The sequence below is a fragment of the Taudactylus pleione genome, unplaced genomic scaffold (genome assembly GCF_031769625.1).
Source record: "Taudactylus pleione unplaced genomic scaffold, aTauple2 ptg000154l, whole genome shotgun sequence".
NCBI classification, from domain to species: domain Eukaryota; kingdom Metazoa; phylum Chordata; class Amphibia; order Anura; family Myobatrachidae; genus Taudactylus; species Taudactylus pleione.
Genome location: NW_028284556.1, coordinates 18,000,360 through 18,024,184, shown reverse-complemented (window position 1 = coordinate 18,024,184; position 23,825 = coordinate 18,000,360). Strand labels below are relative to the sequence as shown.

The 23,825-nt window shown below is 43.7% G+C and overlaps 1 protein-coding gene across 2 annotated transcripts in view; it reads left to right on the top strand.

Annotated features, from left to right (window-relative positions):
- Positions 1-23,825, top strand: part of STXBP5 (syntaxin binding protein 5) — a 468,219-nt gene that overhangs the window by 342,557 nt on the left and 101,837 nt on the right. For both annotated transcript variants that reach the window (XM_088474382.1, XM_088474383.1), the window contains exon 10: positions 17,799-17,953. In XM_088474382.1, coding sequence (XP_088330508.1) covers positions 17,799-17,953 — 155 coding nt within the window. The remainder of the gene's footprint in view (positions 1-17,798; positions 17,954-23,825) is intronic.

Genomic DNA, 23,825 nt, shown 5'->3' with positions numbered 1-23,825 from the left:
ATCAACTCCAGACCTTTTACCTGCTTAATTGATAATGAAATAATGAGGGAATAGCCCACACCTGTCCATGAAATAGCTTTTGAGTTGATAGTCCCATTACTTTTGGCCCCTTAAAAAGTGGGACGCACATATAGAAACCGTTGTAATTCCTACACCGTTCACCTGATTTGGATGTAATTACCCTCAAATTAAATCTGAAAGTCTGCAGTTAAAGCACATCTTGTTTGTTTCATTTCAAAGCCATTGTGGTGGTGAATAGAGGCCAAAATATGAAAATTCTGTCATTGTCCCAATATTTATGCACCTGACTGTATGTGTGATGTGTACGCAATGCAGACCACAGATCTCTGATGTGTACAAAATGCAGGCCACAGATATCTGATGTGTTCACAATGCAGACCACAATTCTCTGATGTGTACAAAATACAGGCCACAGATCTCTGATGTGTACGCAGTACAGGCCAGAGATCTCTGATGTGTACATAATGCAGACCACAATTCTCTGATGTGTGCAAAATGCAGGCCACAGATGTCTGATGTGTACAAAATGCAGGCCACAGATGTCTGATTGTGTACAAAATGCAGGCCACAGATGTCTGATGTGTACAAAATGCAGGCCACAGATGTCTGATTGTGTACAAAATGCAGGCCACAGATCTCTGATGTGTGCACAATACAGGCCAGAGATGTCTGATGTGTACATAATGCAGGCCACAGATCTCTGATGTGTACACAATGCAGGCCACAAATGTCTGATGTTTACACAATGCAGGCCACAGATTTCTGATGTGTACACAGGGCCTAATTCAGACCCGTTCGCCATTGCTGCGCTCACTCGCATTGAGCGATTTTTCTCAATCTGTGCATGCGTATAATTCGCAATGTGCGTGCGCGAACCAGACAGTGCGATGGGAAAGTGCTCGTTCGTAGCCTGCAGTCGGGCCGCTATTTTGAGTGACAGAGAGTGCCGTTTGTGGGTGGTAACAGGGGAAGGTGCTTGTGAACGGGGGAGTGGATGTGCCAACGCAGGCGTGCCCGACCATCAGAACGGAGTTTAATGGGTGTGGATAATTAGCAAAGTAGCGTCATTGAACATGTGACTTGGATGATTTTTCCATGAACTGCTCGCACTGCTTGCGGGAGGCTAGGTCTACCTTAAGTGCTGCGAGCAGCTCCGATGTCTCCCGATGGTCCCGATTAATCCTACATTTCCTGGAGATGACGTTTGTTGTGAGTGGCAAGGGGGCGTCTTTAAACGCAATAAGCCCTCGCCCGTTAAGACATAGAGGCGCCCTTACACCACAAAGAGCAAGCACATATTTTGCATAGACGGCCCCTTTTTGAGAGCGAGCAGCCGCAAATAGCGTCCGGGTCTGAATCAGCCCCACAATGCAGGCCACAGATCTCTGATGTGTACACAATGCAGGCCACAGATCTCTGATGTGTACGCAATACAGGCCACAGATCTCTGATGTGTACACAATGCAGACAGCAGCTCTCTGTTGTGTACACCAAAGGTATTCAACATGTGACCCTCCAGCTGCTGTGGAAATATACATCCCTACATGCCCAGCTACAGTTTTAGCATGCTCTTATAGCAAAACTGTGGCAGGGCATGCTGGGAAGTGTAGTTCAACAGTAGCTGTAGGGCCGCATGATGAATACCAATGTTGTATACAATGCAGATCGAAGATCTCTGATCTCAATATAAAGCAGACCGCAGATGTCTGGTGTCTACACAATGCAGACCGTAGATGTCTGGTGTCTACACAATGCAGACCGCAGATCTCTAAAGTCTACACAATGCAGACCACAGATCTCTAAAGTCTACACAATGCAGACCGCAGATGTCTGGTGTCTACATAATGCAGAACAGAGATTTCTGATGTCTATACAATACAGACCACAGATCTCTGGTGTCTACACAATGCAGACAGCAAATCTCTGGTGTCTACACAATGCAGACAGCAAATCTCTGATGTCTATACAATGCAGATTGCAGATCTCTGATGTATATACAATGCAGATTGCAGATTTCTGATGTTTATTCAATGCAGATTGCAGATCTCTAGTGTCTATACAAAGAAGACCCGCAGATCTCTGATGTCTAAACAATGCAGATCTCTGATGTCTATGCAGTGCATATTGCAGATCTCTGATTCCTGAACAAAGCAGGCCATAGATCTTTGATGATTGCATCATGCAGGTAGCCCTGGGGGATACATTTTTGGTTCTGGGACAACTGGTTTAAATTCAGGAGACTCCTTTAAGATTTAAAAGATTTCAAATTATCTTGTACCATTTGGTGTTTAAGTCTTTGAAAATCTTTAAGCCCTTTACTACTGAGCACATCTAAGAATGGTAAACACAAACCAGCGATTCTGCTCTCCTGGGTTTAGGAAGTTAACTTTAGTGCATGCTTCAACATTCTAGGCAAGTTCTAGGCGATGAATAGATCATGAAATCCCTAAATGGAGACCCGTATTGTTGGGTCCAATCTATAGGTTACATAAGTACTCCTACCCTAGTGCCTTATGAGTCCATGCACTCCATATGCTGGGATGTCATTAGCTTGGAAGTGTAGAAAGCCAAATCTAGAATATATAGCTCCCAAATGTCCCAACAGTCATGATTTAAGAGACACATCCTGGTGGGCAATATGTCAGAAGTTGTGAGCTATGTATCTGGTGTGTGCAACAATTCAAGGGTGTTTTTAGAGAGGAGGGGTGTACTGCCCTGCGCTTTGGATGTGCTGGACATGCCCATCCAATGGGTCCTGCATTACAAGTTTTCCAGTCAGGCCACATAGCCACTGGTGTTTTACTAGCATTTTATAGATCAAAGAAGGCTTCCCAAACACTTATGGTGCATACATACGGTCAGATTTCTTATCAGATACGAATGATAACAATTGTAAAAATCGGTCATATCTTTGACATGTAGGACATGTATCGACAAACAATGCGCGTTCCCGCATGTCGGGTAACGATCTCTGACATCAACTCTGTTTGCAGTCAGATTTTGACGATTTCATTCATTTTAATACTGTCAGAAATCGTTCATCGTTGATGAAATCGTTCAAATCGTAAAAATCGTTCATCAAATCTGACCGTGTGTATGCACCATTAAATGTAGTAAACAGAAAAAGTAACAAACATGATATAGTAACTTGACAGAGATCAAGTATAAATGGCAAGTGTGGTAACACTACAAATAATGTTTTCTAGAGTCAGTCTTTCTTATGTGCGCTAAAGATTAGTATAAAAATTAATCCGTATAAGCCTTATTCTAAAAACTTTCCTTTCTGTGTTATTGTGATTTATGTTATATGCTTCTCTCAACATGGTTTTACCTGCTCTTCTCTTGTATTTTCTTCTATAAAACCTTAGATGCCCTTCACATTGGTATTTGTGTACTTCTGTCTGAGTTCTAAGGAGAATCTATTATTGGCTAGCTGTCAAAATCCTAAATTAGTTATAAATACTCTGCGCTTTATAAAGAAAAAAAAAGCTACCATTGGTTTAATGTAAAAGTGTATGCTGATAACATTTACTTGTTTGTTTGTTTAGACCTCTATACTAGAGGTATATTTAGGTCACTCAGTGACCTGTGTATTTACAGACTCAGCCAGTGAGAAAGCATGTTACAGGAGGGCAGCAGATTATTCTTACAGTAAAACAGTTGCTAATGCATGTACCGAGCTAGACTAACAATAGCAGAGGGACACCACTGATTTCTTTAGGTATAACAATGTTTGGCAGAACACTTTTTTTTTTTTAATGCTTTGCTGTATGGCCCTTATATATACCTATATGTATTTTTGTATTCACTAGGAAAAGCACTTTTGAAAGTAAATAAAAGTTGATACATTTAAGGCTTCTTGAAACTATTTGCTGTTAATGCCTTTTTCAGCTGCTGATGCCTGAGAACTGCATTATAAATATAACTAATGGTTCCTTACCTGCTGATTCCCACAATTATATCCTAAAATTTAATGTCATACTTAATAGTTTAGATTGCGGCCTGATATATTTTGCATATGTGGATAAGGATTCAGGGATATGGCACATTCTATCATGACATGACCATGCCACATTTCATGTCGATTCCCCAAGTGAACGTGTTTATTTTCTGTAGTAACTGACTAGTTGAGCGCTGTCTGTCTTCCATTTGCCGGACTCAGTCTGGGCTTACGTTCATGACTAATGTATCAATTATCAAACATAGAACACTAGAACCTGTGGCTGTTTATTATGCTAAATATCTGCAAGGATCACTGCCACTCCCATTACTAACATCAGATACAGTAGATGTGAAACTTAACATTCATTTCTATTTTCTCATCAAACAGATTGATCCATTCACAATCACATTTATGAACATTATGTATTGTCCCCACATATTGAAGAGAGATAAAGTGGAGAGAGATGAAGTACCAACCAATCAGCTCCTGTCATTTTTTAAACACTGTCTGTAAGATGGCAGTTAGGAGCTGATTGCTTGGTACTTTGGGGGGAGATGTATTATAGTGGCCTGCATCATGCCGTTATAACTCTTCCTGCTTCACTTCTTTATCGAGGCGAAGCAGTACCGACGAGATGTAAGAACATCTTGTCTACCAGAGTGGGAGAGTAAAACACCCCCCTGCCATTGATCCCTGCCAGAGCCCCCTCACCTTCCGGCTGGCTGACCATTCATACAGTGCCTAGCATATCAGCTCACTATGTTGTAGATAGCAGCGCCTATGTGCCTCTGTCATTCTGCTCATTCCCTGCATTACTACATGCATGGAAGCGGCAACTGTAACACTTAACGTGCGCAGTTACCGGTTTCCCCCCCTACCCCCCCTTCATACATCTCCCCCTTCATCTCTTTCCACTTTCTCTCTCTCCAAGGTTTGATACATCTCACCCTAATTCACCACAATCATGCTGAAAAAACACATTTTAAAATAGAATCTCTATTTTTCCCCAGTTAAAATATACAAACCCCAGATTTACTAAGTGACTGGGTTGGAACTCGCTACAAACCCACCCAAAAAAATGACCTGCCTTTTCCAGGAGTGTTTGTAGAAAGCACAGGTTTCTTTTTAATGAAAAAAGAAAAGTGAAACTTTACAAAATTAAATAACAAAAAAAAGGCATGGGGTCCCTTTAGTATTCATAGTGAGCCACAGGCTTTATGCCTAGGCTGGTAGTAGTGCAATTGGGGGAACAAAGAGTGTGAGGTCCCCCTGATTTCTTATTAACCAGCACTAGTCTTTACCAGCCAGGGCTTGTGGAATCATATAGTAGAGACCAGTAGTAGGGTGGTCTCCCCACCATGATTCCAACCAGCCCTATGCCAGTTGGCAACAGGGCTAGGTTCTGTGCAGTTCTCTCTCCTAGGTGTGCAAATAGCACTAGGGCTTTGTAGTGGTGGGTACAGGGTAATAGTGTAAAAAAAATAGATATATTACATGTCATCTGCCACACTACAAGTGCCCATAGTGACTATCAGGGCATGCTGGCACTTGGACAACCAAGTGCACCAGGGAAAAAACAAACAAAAAAAAATGAGGTTAATATAAAAAAAACAAAAATGACACCCATTAGGCATCCTTGTATTTGGCAAAAGAAAAAATACATTTAAGGTGTTGCAATACTTGCAATATATAGCACCCATCCTTGTGTATCAATGCCTATTTCCCTATAGATTGTAAGCTTGCGAGCAGGGCCTTCCTACCTATATATCTGTTTGTTATTACCCAGTTTTGTTCTGTTAATGTTCCAATTGTAAAGCGCAACGGAATATGCTTTGCTATATAAGAAACTGTTAATAAATAAATAAATAAAATAAATACTTCTCCCATAGGGAGCCCTTTGCAAATGACAGATTACCAGTGAACACTGTCATAAGAATGAATGGGAGTGTTCTGATTGGTCAGAGTGTGGTAGCACCTTAGAAGAAGCATGTACTGCTCTTGTAAATGCTGTATTTTGCACTTAGGCATTGCAGCAAATTGATGGCGGTTTCTGTCTGTTTGCAAAACCCTGAAAAACCAATGTGTAGTAAATTTATCCCAGGACTACTCTGATAGAAAGGGTGAATAGAGGCCATAAGTGCCTGCTTTTTAGAGCTTTACGCTGGAGTCTAAGAGGACCCCAAAATTTCCCAGAAGAGTGGGCATGTATGAAAGAGGTACTAAGCAGGCACTGATGTTGTAAATAGAGTAGTACAATCAAATGGTGACTTTTAACTAGGGGTGTGCACCGGCCACTTTTCGTGTTTTGTGTTTTGGATCTGGATCTTTCTTCGTGTTTTGGATCTGGATTGGTTTTGCCAAAACCACCCTTCCGTGTTTTGGGTTCTGGGTTTTGTGTTTTGGATCTGTATTTTTTTTAAAAAAAGCATAAAAACAGCAAAAATCACAGAATTTGTAGGTTTTTCTGCTCCTATGCTATTATTAACCTCAATAACCTTAATTTCCACTCATTTCCAGTCTATTCTGAACACCTCACACCTCACAATAGTGTTTTTATGTCCAAAAGGTTGCACCGAGGTAGCTGGATGACTATGCTAAGCGACACGAGTGGGCGGCACAAACACGTGACCCATCTAGGCGTGAAACTGCAGTGGCAGACAGGATGGCAGTTTGAAAAACTAGGCCCCAAACTGTACATAATGCAAAGAAAAAAAAGAGGTGCAAGATGGAATTGTCCTTGGGCCCTCCCACCCACCCTTATGTTGTATAAACAGGACATGCACACTTTAACAAACCAATCATTTCAGCTGAAACAAACCAATCATTTCATTGTGGCTGAAATGATTGGTTCGTTTGGGCCCCCACAAAACAAGTTGGCAATTAATGTGTCCCTGCACAAACTGGCTCTACGGAGGCAAGATGTCATCCTCATCCTCCTCATCCACCTATTCCTCACCCTCTTCAGTGTGTACATCCTCATCCTCACAAAGTATTAACTCGTCCCCACTTGAATCCACCACCACAGGTCCCTCTGTACCTTCTGGAGGCTGGTCTCCCTGGAAGAGCTGATAATTCATTTAGATGAACATCATCTTCTCCACATTCTGTGGAAGCAACCTCCTACGCCTTTCGCTGACAAGGTTCCCAGCTGCACTAAACACTCTTTCGGAGTACACACTGGAGGGGGGGCAACTCAGGTAAAATAGAGCCAGTTTGTACAGGGGCCTCCAAATTGCCTCTTTTTCCTGCCAGTACAGGTATGGACTGTCTGACATGCCTACTTGGATGCTGTCACCGATGTAATCCTCCACCATTCTGTCAATGGTTACAGTATCATATGCAGTGACAGTAGACATGTCAGAAATTGTTGCCAGGTCCTTCAGTCCGGACCAGATGTCCAAACTTGGTCCTGCCTGCCCTGCATCACCGCCAGCGGGTTGCTTAGGATACCTAAGTTTTTTCCTGGCAGCCCCAGTTGCGGGAGAAAATGAAGAAGGAGCCGTTGACATGTCACGTTCCGCTTCAGCTGACAGTGTGTTCACCAACAGGTCTTTGCACCTCTGCAGGCTTGTGTCGGCCGGAAAGAGAGACACCACATAGGCTTTAAACCTAGGATCGAGCACGGTGGCCAAAATGTAGTGGTCTGATTTCAACAGATTGACCACCCTGGAATCCTGGCAAAGCGAATGAAGGGCTTCATCCACAAGTCCCACATGCCGAGCGGAATCGCTCCGTCTTAGCTCCTCCTTCACTTTCTCCAGCTGCTTCTGCAAAAGCCTGATGAGGGGAATGACCTGACTCAAGCTGGCAGTGTCTGAACTGACTTCACGTGTGGCAAGTTCAAAGGGCTGGAGAACCTTGAACAACACGGAAATCATTCTCCACTGCGCTTGAGTCAGGTGCATACCCCCTCCTTTGCCTATGTCATAGGTGGATGTATAGGCTTGTATGGCCTTTTGCTGCTCCTCCATCCTCTGAAGCATATAGAGGGTTGAGTTCCACTGCGTCACAACCTCTTGCTTCAGGTGATGGCGGGGCAGGTTCAAGAGTGTTTGCTGGCGCTACAGTCTTCGGCACGCAGTCGCTGAATGGCGAAAGTGGCCAGAAATTTTTCGGGCCACCCAAAGCGTCTCCTGCACGCCCCTGTCGCTTTTCAGAAAATTCTGCACCACCAAGTTTATTGTGTGAGCAAAACATGGGACGTTCTGGAATTTGCCCAGATGTAATGCCCACACAATATTGGTGGCGTTGTCAGATATCACAAATCCCCAGGAGAGTCTAAGTGGGGTAAGCCACTGGGCGATGATTTCCCTCAGTTTCTCTAAGAGGTTGTCGGCGGTGTGCCTCTTACTGAAACTGATGATACACAGCGTAGCCTGCCTTGTAACGAGCTGGCGTTTCTGAGATGCTGCTACTGGTGACGCTGCTGCTGTTGCTGCGTAAGGTGATACATCTACCCAGTGGGCTGTCACAGTCATATAGTCCTTAGTCTGCCCTGTTCCACTTGTCCACATGTCGGTGGTTAAGTGGACATTGTGTACAACGGCATTTTTCAGGACACTGAGGACACTTTTTCTGACGTTTCTGTACAGTCTCGGTATCGCCTGCCTAGTGAAGTGGAATCTAGACGGGATTTGGAATGTTTGGTCTTCTGCCCAGGCATGACCGTGATGGGCTTTTTCATCCCACGGACAACAACTGTCTCCCCCGGAGCCTGATTTAAACAAACCACATCACCATCAGAATCCTCCTCGCCAACTTCCTCCTCAGCGCCAGCTACACCAGTATCCTCATCCTGTTGTACTTCAACAGTGACATCTTCAATTTGCATATCAGCAAGTGGACTGTGGGTGCTCCTTTCAGCACTTGCAGGGGGCGTGCAAATGGTGGAAAGAGCCACCTCTTCCCGTCCAGTGCTGGGAAGGTCAGGCATCGCAACCACCACCACACTTGGACTCTCCTTGGGGATTTGTGATATCTTCTTAGAAAGCACAGTTCTTCGCTGTGCTTTTGCCAGCTTAACTCTTTTGATTTTTTTAGTGGGAGGAGGGCTTCCATCGTCATGTGAAGCTGAACCACTAGTCATGAACATACTAGGGATCGACCTTAGCCGTTCCTTGCCACTCCGTGTCGTAAATGGCATATTGGCAAGTTTACGTTTCTCTTCAGATGATTTAAATGTTTTTTTCAAGGTGATTTTCCTGAACTTTGTCATTTGGGATTGTATGTGCCCTCTACTATGACATTGGGCATCGGCCTTGGCAGACGACGTTGATGGCATGTTATCGTCTATGTCATGACTAGTGGCAGCAGCTTCAGCACTAGGAGGAAGTGGTTCTTGATCTTTCTCTATTTTATTTTTATCGGAGAAAGTTTGGTCCTCCATTTATGTTATATCGATTTGATATATACGTGCGGCTAAACACAGAAAATATTTTTTTATTTTTACTGGAGAGTAGTGCACTTTGTGGGTTACACCAGCCTTTAAGAAATGAGCCAGCCGGCTCTTTACTTATGGGACACAGGCGCACGCTTGGCGCTGCTCCTTTGTTGATGCACGTGCGGCTACTGCGCACACAATTCACAAACACAGAAATTTTTTTTTTTTTTGGTTTGGAGTGTACTTTGGGGGTTACAGCACTCTTTAACGGTCAAGCCAGCCGGCCCTTTACTTATGACACAGGCGCACACTTGGCACTACTTTGTTGATGCACGTGCGGCTACTGCGCACACAATTCACAAACACAGAAAATAATTTTTTTTTTGGTTTGGACTGGAGTGTACTTTGGGGGTTACAGCACCCTTTAACGGTCAAGCCAGCCGGCCCTTTACTTATGACACAGGCGCACGCTTGGCACTACTTTGTTGATGCACGTGCAGCTACTGCGCACACAATTCACAAACACAGAAAATAATTTTTTTTTTGGTTTGGACTGGAGTGTACTTTCGGGGGTTACAGCACCCTTTAACGGTCAAGCCAGCCGGCCCTTTACTTATGACACAGGCGCACGCTTGGCACTACTCTGTTGATGCACGTGCGGCTACTGCGCACACAATTCACAAACACAGAAAATAATTTTTTTTGGGTTTGGACTGGAGTGTACTTTCGGGGGTTACAGCACCCTTTAACGGTCAAGCCAGCCGGCCCTTTACTTATGACACAGGCGCACGCTTGGCACTACTTTGTTGATGCACGTGCGGCTACTGCGCACACAATTCACAAACACAGAAAATAATATTTTTTTTGGTTTGGACTGGAGTGTACTTTGGGGGTTACAGCACCCTTTAACGGTCAAGCCAGCCGGCCCTTTACTTATGACACAGGCGCACGCTTGGCACTACTTTGTTGATGCACGTGTGGCTACTGCGCACACAATTCACAAACACAGAAAATAATTTTTTTTTTGGTTTGGACTGGAGTGTACTTTAGGGGGTTACAGCACCCTTTAACGGTCAAGCCAGCCGGCCCTTTACTTATGATACAGGCGCACGCTTGGCACTACTTTGTTGATGCACGTGCGGCTACTGCGCACACAATTCACAAACACAGAAAATTATTTTTTTTTGTTTTGGAGTGTACTTTCGGGGGTTACAGCACCCTTTAATGGTCAAGCCAGCCGGCCCTTTACTTATGATACAGGCGCACGCTTGGCACTACTTTGTTGATGCACGTGCAGCTACTGCGCACACAATTCACAAACACAGAAAATTATTTTTTTTTGTTTTGGAGTGTACTTTGGGGGTTACAGCACCCTTTAACGGTCAAGCCAGCCGGCCCTTTACTTATGACACAGGCGCACGCTTGGCACTACTTTGTTGATGCACGTGCGGCTACTGCGCACACAATTCACAAACACAGAAAATTTTATTTTTTTTGGTTTGGACTGGAGTGTACTTTCGGGGGTTACAGCACCCTTTAACGGTCAAGCCAGCCGGCCCTTTACTTATGACACAGGCGCACGCTTGGCACTACTTTGTTGATGCACGTGCGGCTACTGCGCACACAATTCACAAACACAGAAAATAATATTTTTTTTGGTTTGGACTGGAGTGTACTTTGGGGGTTACAGCACCCTTTAACGGTCAAGCCAGCCGGCCCTTTACTTATGACACAGGCGCACGCTTGGCACTACTTTGTTGATGCACGTGCGGCTACTGCGCACACAATTCACAAACACAGAAAATAATTTTTTTTTTGGTTTGGACTGGAGTGTACCTTGGGGGTTACAGCACCCTTTAACGGTCAAGCCAGCTGGCCCTTTACTTATGACACAGGCGCACGCTTGGCACTACTTTGTTGATGCACGTGCGGCTACTGCGCACACAATTCACAAACACAGAAAATAATTATTTTTTATGTTTGGACTGGAGTGTACTTTCGGGGGTTACAGCACCCTTTAACGGTCAAGCCAGCCGGCCCTTTACTTATGACACAGGTGCACGCTTGGCACGACTTTGTTGATGCACGTGCGGCTACTGTGCACACAATTCACAAACACAGAAAATATATTTTTTTTTAATTTGGACTGGAGTGTACTTTCGGGGGTTACAGCACCCTTTAACGGTCAAGCCAGCCGGCCCTTTACTTATGACACAGGCGCACGCTTGGCACTACTTTGTTGATGCACGTGCGGCTACTGTGCACACAATTCACAAACACAGAAAATATATTTTTTTTTAATTTGGACTGGAGTGTACTTTCGGGGGTTACAGCACCCTTTAACGGTCAAGCCAGCCGGCCCTTTACTTATGACACAGGCGCACGCTTGGCACTACTTTGTTGATGCACGTGCGGCTACTGCGCACACAATTCACAAACACAGAAAATATATTATTTTTTTAGCACTTGGGGGGAGCACCCCTGATGGACAGAGCACCCCCTGGACAACACTACAGCACCCCTTTAGGACTGGGACACTGCACAGGACTTTGGAGTGGACACAGCCCCTATGGAGAACTGACTGCACAACACAGTCCAGCCAGCCCCTATGGACTTTGAAGTAGTGGACACAGCCCCTATTAACAACAGCAGCACAGCACAACACAGCCAGCCCCTATGGACTTTGAAGTAGTGGACAACAGCAGCACTACACTACACTACACTACACAGCCCTAACTCCCACCCTCCCTCTTCACTGTCCACAGCCGAGTGAGAAAATGGCGCCGACGCGGGTACCTTATATAGGATCCAAAACCCGCGAGACTCGGAAGGCGGGATGATGACGTTTTGCCTCGATTTCAGATCCGAGTCAGGCGGGAAAAGTCGAGCCTGACTCGGATCGGACTCGGATCGGGGGGGCTCGGGGGGGTTCGGATTTCAGAAATCCGAACCCGCTCACCCCTACTTTTAACGGTGCTGCACTTTGTGCATTCACAAGGCAAATTATATAGAGCATTTTTGTCATGGTGTATATGTTTACTGATCATGGCAAGCAGTCATATAGAGCTCCCCACAACAATAAATACCCTAAATGTGGCAACCGCATGGCGACACATCAGGAGTTTCACTTGCTGTATATATTCCCATAATAGCTTGATAATCAGCCAGTACAATAAGCAACTTACGTACTAGTGATTGCGTCCTGTGCCCACATTTGCCAGCATTTCCCAGACAGAGTTAGAAGTTAGACACGGTAATTTGATTGATATCTGAGTGACATCCAGCTGGTGGCAAGCTGTCCATCTGTTGCTGAAGTAAGTCATAGAAATGTGTAAATAAACTAACTGGTAGCTCTATCTGTGCCTTTGTTACATTAGCTGATAGAGACATAGGCCCTGATTCAGAGCCGGACGCTCTGACCAGAGCGCTCGCTCTGAATCAGGGCCCACCTCCATAAATATGGTCGTCCTCCTGGACGCTCGTATAGCTGTGGGTCACTACCCACAGCATATACGAGCGTGCAGGATGATGGTCGCGATGGTCTTGACCATCGCGACCATCGCCAGTGCGAGCAAGAAGCCTGCGGTTGAGTTTCTCAACCGCAAGGCCAGGAGTGATTTTGGCTCTATCAGAGCCAAAATCACTCCCACTGACATCACTAGTGATGTCAGTGGGGCTGGCTTCTGACGCTAGGTGTTACCTTGGGAACGCCTCCGTCTGGCAGGCACGCCCCCGGCACGCCCACCAAAGGGGGCGTGCTGTCAATCAACATCGACAGCACGCCCCCTTTGATCAGACACTACGAGCGAAGGAAAGTCCTTCGCTCGTCGCGTCTCGCGCATGCGCACGACGGAGCTCCCTCCGTCGTGCGCATGCGCAGTGCAGACCATCGACCCACTTGCGAGCGGACAGCCGCTCGCGAGTGGGTCTGAATCAGGGCCATAGGGCTGGATTCAGCTTTGGGAATAGAGTGAGATTTAACACTTAGCTGATCATCTTGGTGAAACCATGCTGCACTGCAGGTGGGGCAGATTTAAAATGTGCAGAGAGATTTATATTTGGGAGGGGTGTGTCCAAACTGACATCTAAATTATAGAGCAATAATAAAGCTGTGCAGTATTTGTGGGCTGCATGCAAAAGCAGCCAGTATTTACACTACATGCAAACATTTGTATGTATTTACACCCCTTGCATTGCAATATGGTTTGTCCAGGTACAGAGTCAAGTGCTAATTCTCACTCTATTCCCAAAGCTAAATCAGGCCCATAGATCCCTGTCTACAAAGTATTATTATTGGGAAGGAATTTAGTAAAACTGATTTTTAAAGTAGAAAACTCCTTTAAATACTATTACATTATAAACGTTTCGTTAAAAACAAAAAAACAACTACATGAAGAAGAAGAAAACTAACATCTCAGCAAAGCCATGGTATTTTTGGTTACTTTGTTTAAACCTTGCAAGAAACTGTATTTTATTTCTGGTTATTTTACTTTTGAGTTTTATGGACGATCATTCACACTAAAGAACAATTGTAGAGTAATTCAGGATGTTCCTTTGCTATGACAGAGCTGTTTATAGTGCTCACTGTGTAGGCTGAGCTTGGGTTCATTGTTCTGTATGAGCCATTTTAGATTGCTGTGGTCTCTGAAGTGAAGGATCACAAATGCGCCTCTTACTGTCACCTCTAACAGTCACATATATTTGCATTTTCTTCCTGAATTTTTGTATTTATTTATGAATGTTATCATCTTGGATTTGAGCTTAGTGGCACTTTACTCTTACTTATCGTCAGTCTATGAGTATGTTTACCCTGATATATTGGAAATCATTAAGCTTTCAAGGCTCAATGGCCACTTCTGCCTTTAAATTCCTTTTGCTATTTTTATTTGGAAAGCTATTCCTCTGTCATCTGTTGTATGACTAACATGGTACCACCCTATGTCTGTCTTGCTTGCACATACTGTATGTTCTGAACACTGTCTTTGTCATATTGCTGTCCAGCTTAGGGTGTGTGTAATGTGCTGGCTATTTTTGTTCTGGTGACATAGTCACACCTAATAATGACAGACAGAATTACCAAATGCGCTTGAAGGTGTCGTGGCTTAGCTTTGTTTATGCTCTTAATCTTGGCAGGATGCTAAATGACTTTAAATCCTTCTGTTGCCTGCATGCTTTCTTTATGTACTTCAGTGCTTAGGTCACTTCAAACCATGTGCAGACTCCTTTTTACAATCTAGTATATAATTGTTGTTACTAGTTTACTCTCAGAAAATGTTTGAATTGTGTGACCTCTGTTTGAAGTATTTTCTTAGGGATTATATTTACTTGACAGTATTTGTATAATCTGTAATACTAAATAAACTGTAATACGTGAGCAGTAAAGTTGGGTGTAGTGATTAGCATTACTGCCTTGCAGCCCTTTGGAGTTTGTCTGTTCTCATTGTGTTTGTGATGGTTTCCTCTGGGTGCTCAGGTTTCTTTCCACACTCCAAAAACATACTGATGGGTTAATTGGATTTTGACAAAGATATTAGGTCTAGTGTATGTGTGTGTCCATGTTATAGGAATATAGTTTGTAAACTCCACTTGGCAGGGACTGATGCGAATGGCCAAATATTCTCTGTAAAGTGCTTCGCAATAAGTGGGCGTTATATAAATAACTGATAATAAATAAATTACTTCTTTGCTTTGTTTTATTGTCTCTGCATATTTTATGGTGCACCGTCTCACCTTTTCTACTCTTGTGCCAGAATATAATTTCTCTTAATCTGTATGCCCCATGGAATTCCCATATACTATCCTAATTTTCCAGTGACTGTTTGGGCTTGGAATGCTCTGCACCCACCACTACTCATTCAAATGCCACCTTTACTATTTGAATATTCCAAAATGAATATCGAAGGCCAATGTATGAAGACCATTTTCGAATTACCTCTATGCTTATGAAGCAAAGTATAATTGCCCCTATATGTGCAGCTATGGTGGACGGGCACATTTAGCAGTAAATTAGGCTAGTTTGTGGCTTGAGTTAATAATAAGAGTGAGGAAATGATGGGGCTGTCTATAGTATGTGTTGCACTTACATTGGGCAAAGTGCACTAGAAATGTGCCTTTATTCCATACTTGCCTACTTTTGAAAAAGCATTTCAGGAGATTGTGAAAGCAGCACCAACAGTGGTGCTTGAAAGTTTGTGAACCCTTCAGAATTTTCTATATTTCTGCTGAAAGTTAGCCTAAAACTATCTCAGATTTTCACACAAGTCCTAAAAATAAAAAGAACCAAATCAAACAAATGAGAGAAAAAAAATTAGACTTGCTAATTTTTTTATTGAGGAAAAGTGCCACTTACAGATATGTAATATTGGATAAAAGTATGTGAACCTTTGTTTTCAGTATCAATTATGACCCCCTTGTGCAGCAATAACTGCTTCTAAACGTTTCCGGTAATTGTTGATAAGTCCTGAACATCTACTTGGAGGAATTTTACCCCATTCCTCCTTACAAAACAGCTTCAACTCTGTTATGTTGGTGGGTTTTCTCCCATTAACTCCTCGCTTCAGGTCCTTCCACAACATTTTGATTGAATTAAGGTTAGGACTTTGACTTGGCCATTCCAAGACTTTAAATTTATACTTCTTTAACCATTCTTTGGTCAAATGACTTGTGTGCTTGGGGTCGTTTTCTTGCTGCATGACCCACGTTTTCTTGAGATGCCTGACATTTTCCTTTAGAATATTCTGTTATAATTCAGAATTTATTGTCCCATAAATGATGGCAAGTGTTCCTGGGCCAGATACAGCAAAACAGGCCCAAACCATGATACCACCACCACCATGTTTCACAGTTGGTATGAGGTTTTTATGCTGGAGTGCAGTGTCCTCCTTTCTTCACACATAATGCTCATTTAAACCAAAAAGCTGTTTTTTGGACTCATCTGTCCACAAAACATTATTCAAATAGTCTTCTGGCTTGTCCAGGTGATCTTTAGCAAACTGCAGACAGGCAGCAATATTCTTTTTGGAGAGCAGTGGCTTTTTCCTTGCAATCCTGCCATGCACACCATTGTTGTTCAGTGTTCTCCTGATGGTGGCCTCATGAACATTAACATTAGCTAATGTGAGAAAGGCCTTCAGTTGCTTAGATGTTACCTTGGGTTCCTTTGTGACCTTGCAAACTATTAGACACCTTGCTCTTGGCTTGATCTTTTTTGCCAACCACTCCTGGGGAGGGTAATAATAGTCTGGAATTTCCTCCATTTGTACACAATCTGTCTGACTGTTGATTGATGGAGTCCAAACTCTTTAGAGATGGTTTTGTAACCTTTTCCAGCCTGATGAGCATCAACAAGGTTTTGTAACCTTTTCCAGTGTGATGAGCATCAACAACTCTTCTTCTGAGGTCCTCAAAAATCTCCTTTGTTCTTGGCATTATACACTTCCACAAACATGTGTTGTGAACATCAGACTTTAATAGATCCCTGTTCTTTTAAAAAGACAGGTTGTCCACTCACACTTGATTGTCATCCCATAGACTGAAAATACCTGACTCTTATTTCACCTTCAAAATATCTACTTTTGACACTCACAGATATGTGATATTGGATAATTTTCCTCAAAAAAAAAAAAATGAGCATGTCTAATTTGTTTGTCTCATTTGTTTGATTTAGTTTTCTTTGTCTACTTTTAGGACTTGTGTGAAAATCTGAGGTAGTTTTAGGCAAAATTTCAGCAGGAATATAGAAAATTCTGAAGGGTTCACAACTTACAAGCACTGTATGATCACAGCGGTAAAGTGGACGTGTACTGCTGCGTTTGAGCATTGTTTTATTGTTTTTCAGTAAGATTTACTTGTTGACTAAAAGAGACTGATACTTTTCATGGCTTATTCATGTATAGTCTTCTACTCACATTGGGTAGCATATAAGAGGCCATGATTAACCTTATATGAAAATGCATATAGACATAGGGATTATTGTGCCTTATAACTAATGTAGAGAAATAGCATTGATGACCTTTTTTGAATGTATATAGCTCTGATTTCTTTTTTTTCAAGTTTGTAACAGCTACATATTGGGGGGGGGGAATTGTAATCGGGGAGATTGCTGGACTCTTCAAGGAGTCAGGGAGGTTGCTACTATTTCAGAGAGTTTCCCTGACATTTAGGGAGAGTTGGCAAGAATGTTTTACTATACAGTACAACTGGAAGGTGCAGGTGCAAATAATCAAGTCATTTTGCAGAGTGACACTCCAAAATCACCCTTGAGGCGGCCCCTCCCCATATAATCCCCATGTAATCTGCAAAATAAAACATTGTTTCTGTTTAGCCTTCTTTCAAAGAATTCTGCTCATCTCATATTACATCACAAGAACACATCATATGATATTTGGAACCAGTGTTGTAGTAAAGTTGGTAATGGATTGCCAATTTTATTGACTATTTTATTCTTCTTTTCAGGGAGCCTTTTATTATCCTATCAGGTGGCCTGGCCTATGACACAGTGGGAAGAAGACCTTGCCTAACAGTCATGCATGGGAAAAGCACAGCTGTCCTAGAAATGGATTATCGAATTGTGGATTTTCTTACCCTATGTGAAACTCCATATCCTAATGGTAAGTGTATTTAGAAAAAACAAAAAAAAAAAAAACAACAACTCGTCTATAAATAACCTTTCTATAACATCTCATCTCTGGACTTCACAGTAGATTTTGGTGGAGGGCTTAGTGATGCTATGCCAGTCTCTCAGGTCCATACTGTGCTCTCAGCCCTGACTGTCCAATAGATGCAACTAGCGATTCATAAATTTGTTTCCGTTATATTGAAAAACTGCCTTCAGGGATCAATAAATCTGAAACGTTGGATTTGTGAAGCATTAGTTGCGTCTTTTTTTTCTTGGATCTCTCATATCCTAGAAGTGCCAAGGTGGCTTCGACTTATTTTTCCAGTACATCCCACGGATGCTCAATTGGATTGGATTGAAATCTGGGGATTTTGGAGACCAAGTAAACACATTGAACTCTTTGTCATGTTCCTCAAACTACTCATGAACAGTTTTTGCAGTGTGGCATTTTCCTTCTGAAAGAGGCCACTGCCATCAGGGAATACCGTTGCCATAAAGGGGAGTACTGGGTCTGCAACAATGTTTAGGTAGGTGATACATGTTAAAGTAACATCCATATGAATGGCAGGACCCAAGGTTTCCCAGCAGAACATTGCCCAAAGCTTCACACTATCTCTGCCAGCTGGCCTTCTTCTTATAGTGCATCGTTATGCCATCTCTTCCCCATGTAAACGATGCAAACATGCCCGGCCGTCCACTTGATGTAAAAGAAAACTTGATTAGTCAGATCAGGCCACCTTCTGCCATTGATCCATGGTCTAGTTCTGACACCAGTGCCGGATTAAAACCTTTAGAGGCCCTAAGCACTTTCAAGATTTTGGTTCCCCATATATATTTTGCTCCCCCCCAAAAAACCAAAGAAAAGTTATCTCCAAAGTTTTCACCAAGACCTTTAAAAACCTCCAAATTTGGAGAAACCCACCCGTCTGGCAACACTTTACTGGGCACTGCTGCACTCACAGGACAGCCGACATGACCAAGACGAGAATGATCACGTGAGCTTCGATGGACCGTATAACAGTTTACCAGTTACTAGATTCTAATTTTGTTGTATTCACAATATTAATGTAATCATTAACCTATATTATTTCTATTGTATTTTTATTTTTATTATTGTACTGTATATAGCATAGCCCACTATTGTGGAACCTTGTTCAGCTGCACCATTTGCAGTTTTGCACTACATGGTCCATGGTAAATTCGGCAATGCAAAATTTCTGTGGTGCACCCCTTACCTAGATGCCCTAAGCATGTGCTTATTTTGCTTAATGGTTAATCCAGTCCTATCTGACGCTTAAGTGTCAATTGTAGGTGCTTTTGATGGTGGACAGTAGTCAGCATAGGCACTCAACTGGTCTGGAGGTATGCAGTCCTGTATGCAGCAAACTTACAATGCACTGTGTGTTTTGACACCTTTCTATCATAGTCAGCATTACCTTAATCAGCAATTTGTGCTACAGTAGCTCTTCTGTGGAATCAGACTAGATGGGCTAACTTGCGCTTCCCACGTCCATCAATGAGTCTTGGGTGCCCATGACTCTGTTGTCAGTTCACCGGTTGATCTTCCTTGAACCTCTTTTAGTAGCTACTAACCACTGCATATGAGAACTACCCCACAAGACCTGCCATTTTGAAGATGCTCAGACCCAGTCATCTACCCATCACTATTTGACCATTGTCAAAGTCACTCAGATCCTTACGCTTGCCCATTTTTCCTGCTTCCAACAGATCAACTCCAGGAACTTGCTGACTAATATATCCCATTCTCTGATAGGTACCAAAGTACTGTGTTGATAGTGTACACCAGGAGTATTCAACATGCCGACCTACAGCTGCTGTGGAACTACACATATCAGCATTTCCTGCACAGTTTTGCTATTAGGGCATGGTAAAATTGTGGCAGAGCATTCTGGGATGTGTATTTCCACAGCAGCTGGAGGGCCGCATGTTGAATACTCCTGGTGCACCATACCTCTTGATGGAACGTTGTATTGCATCCCACATGTAATGCCTGAGGGTTGGTTTGGGTTGGAACAGGTGTGGTAGGTTGAAGTGGATATTTGAGAGGCGTGAAGGAACTTAAGTGGCTTGAGCCAGGACTTCCTCCTGTATTGATGTGAGGAGGCAGTGAATTATGGACTAGAAGGCAAGGACAGGAATAGAATGTCTTTATTGATCAGCAGATCGGAATGGGACTTTAAATATAATACTGCAGGAATGGGCAGAATTTTATTGGGACCAATGATGCTGGATTAAGAGCTGGATCGGTTTGAGACCAATGTTGATGAATTGAAGAACTTGATGGATTTGAATCCGATGTTGATGAACTTGATCGGTTTGGAACCAATGTTGAAAAATTTAAGAACTTAATTGATATGAGTCCAATGTTGATGAATTGATAACTTGACTGGTTGGGGCCAATGTTGATGAATTGAAGAACTTAATTGATATGAGTCCAATGTTGGAGGCATCGGAAGGGACCGATGGTTGGAGGTTATCGGCTGGAACCGATGGAGGCTGTAAGAACATGTCTCAGTGTTAAAACCAGACTGGTGTGCAAGATGATATAGGATACTTGTTCACCAGATTTATGAACCGGATATAAAGGTCTGGGACCGTTCAGATACAGAGTACCTGGGAGCTCAGCACAGAGCTGTAACTTCAGCAAGAAGCGTCGTTGTATTGGCAACAGAGGCCAGTCAGGAAATGGAATTTATAGGGGAGGATTCCCAGGGATTGGATGCTGCGATCAGCTGGTCTGGGAGCAGCACTCTGAGTGGAGGAAGAGCCTCAGGTGACAGAGTCCAACATGGCTGCACTCATACTGTGGTTTAGGAGGAAACTCTGACTTGCAGCTTGTGTGCCATTATGCTGGAAGACACGCTGTGAGCAAGTAGCTGCGGAGAGCCATCTCCATGCTCAGTGACAGGACACTGAGCGGACGGGGCAGGAGCAGCAAGACAGGCCCCAGTACCAGCCAGGAGCGATGTGCAGTGTGAGCGGACAATTGTGCTATCTGGGAGTGATGCACAGTGCGAACGGACCTCAGCGCTAGCCTGGACAGGCACCGTAGAGGTAGGAAAGTGGTTTTAGGAGCCGGAGCCTGACACCACTTGTCTTCTTTTGGATTCAAATCCAGCGAACGAGGGGGCCACCTCTTACTGCCAAACTCAGAGGAATACTCCACCAGCATTGGCACATTGTAGTGGTGAAAGAGCCCACTCCCATCTGGATGAATGCATGACATGAACAGGTGTATATGATCCGCAAGTAGGGTTATGTAGCATCTGCCAATGTATCAGGGGTCCTAATGTGTGCCAGCTGAAAACACCCCACAACATAAGAGAGCCACCGCCACCCTGGACTGTCTCTTGGTGGTATGCGGAGTCCATTGCCTCTTGGGGTTTTCTCCACATGTGTTACTGTTCATCTGCCTAAAACAGTTGGAACCTCGACACATCAGACCAGGCTAAACGTTTCCACTCAGCTTGCAACTATAAGCAGTATTTACGATCCCAGGCGATGCACAGAGCCTTGTGTTCTGGGGTCAGCAATGGGACCCGATGGGCAGTCGGCTCTTGTACCCCATAGAAGAAAGGGAACATAGCACTCTTCTAACGCTAATGTTACTTGTGTCCCCAGCATTAAATTTCAATGTTATCTGCTGCAATATCCAGAGCCAGTTGGCTATTACAATGATTGTCAGACGATGCTGTCCACAATAGTCCAGAGATTTTCGTCGCCCACAGCGGTGTCACACACTGGATGTTTTCCCTGATGTTATGTAGTCATGGTACACCCTTGAAGTTGTTGCACATGAAAATACAAATTTCCTGTTTATTTCGGAGATGGAGTGACCCCTCTCTTTACCTGCTATCAAGCCTCCTTCAAAGTCGCTTACATACAGTAGTGATATGCTGCCATCTTTACTATTAATTTGAAAACAATTGGTTGCAAAGATATTTGCCTATATATAGTACTTCAATTGCGGAAGATACCATTTAATCTGGGGGTGTGGTAGCATGTACTGTGAAAGGAAGCAGCTGTCTCTAGTTTGTATGGCACACAAGTGTGTGTATGTATATGTATACATATACTGTAGATGTGTGCGTGTGTTCCTGGGGGCACGAGGATCACTCTGGGTATAGCCTGGAGAGTACAGTCTGGGTACCAAACAGTTACACGTTTTCTTCCCAGCAGCCCCAGGCTCCCTCTCCACTATACCCCACCCCCAGCCAGAGGCCAGCCAGTTTGAAGTTTGGTGCCAGCAGAAGCAGGCACCGTTTCTATGGGGGAGCTACTTTCAAGTGGTCCCCGGGTTACACATTTTACTTTTGTTCTATATATATACTGCATCATTGAGCGGTCTGTGCAGGCACCTTGCGAACACCCACATTACTGCTCCGACACCAGAGAAAGGGTGGCAGCACCAGTAAGTGGACTGGTGACTTCCACCGCGGACACCAAGCAGGGACAGCGCGACTCTCTCCCTCCACTCCCCATGCCCGCAGCCGCAACCAGTCGCCTGGCAGGTAGCTATATCCCACCGGTGTTGGAGACCACTGGCAGTGTGGGTGCATTGTCGATCCAGTATGCTGCTCCATCCACTGGACCACAAGGGCAGCATGTAACGGCACTGCTGCGGCAGTGTACAGTCACAGTCCCTGGGGGTATAGTTCTTCATATTAAAGAAAAGAGCATAGTCCAAATAAACTGTCAGTAAACACTCCCCTACATGTGGGGTGGCTGCTATTCTCCAAACTACCATGGTTCAATTGGTCCCAAATAATTCTGTAAAAAAGTGACTATGGTCTTTTCTTTAATATGAAGAACTATAACTCTGGTTTAAGGATTATTAATCTAATTCTCTTTTTGAACGAACTGTGGGCCTGATTCAGAGCCGGACGCTCTTTAATAGCGCTCGCTCTGAATCAGGGCGGCATCTTTTTTTTTTTTTATAACCGGCCTCGGCCGCTCACTAAGCTGTGGGTGACCACCAACAGCTTTTGCAAGTGGCCAGGCGATGGTCGCGACCATCGGGCTTGCGACGAGACCCTTGTGGTAGGGTCTCATCCATCGCAAGCCACAGTGAGCTTCCGGCTCTAATAGAGCCGGAAGCTTGCTACTGAGGCCATCCCCAAACTGCAGGCATTCCTTCGGGAACTCCCCCTGCTCGCCTCCAAAACGGGGCGAGCTGTCAATCATAATCGACAGCCGTCCCGTTTTGGTACGAGACCCGTAGCGACGGGTATATATATACACACATACAGGGCGCTGTTCCTTCAAATAGAGAATTAGCTTGATGATATACATGTGTGTGTGTTTGCAAAAGCTTTGTAAACAATGCAGTTTTATATTTGTTTTCTTTTTTCAGTTGATAGAATTTGGGCTGTGAGTTTAATGTTTCATTAAATAAAATAAAGTTATAAAGACTTTTTCATTTATGTGGCCATTATTTAAACCTCCGCCTCCACAGCCTTCCGGCTGTAAGTATCCAGACCCTCCGCCTCCCGCCTCGGTGCTGTGTAGTTATTTTAATTTTTTACAGTTCTTTTTACAGTTTTCTACATTTCTGAAGAGCATAATAAATAAATAATCATACTGTGGAAGGTTGTAGCTTTCATCATGACTGCGGGCTTGTGTTGTCTTGTCATAGGAGTATTTGGTCTATGGTATGACACCATTGCATATGCGGCTACAGTAATGCTGTGATAATGGTTTAGCAGTTGTGTTCTACTAAATAATACTTGTGTTGATGTTGAAATCTAGTAGTGAATTATGTGGTAAGTATGTTGTTCTTATTACACTAGAGAAACCATGTTGTGTTGAGTAAAGATGTGTCCTCATACACCTAGCGTCCATTT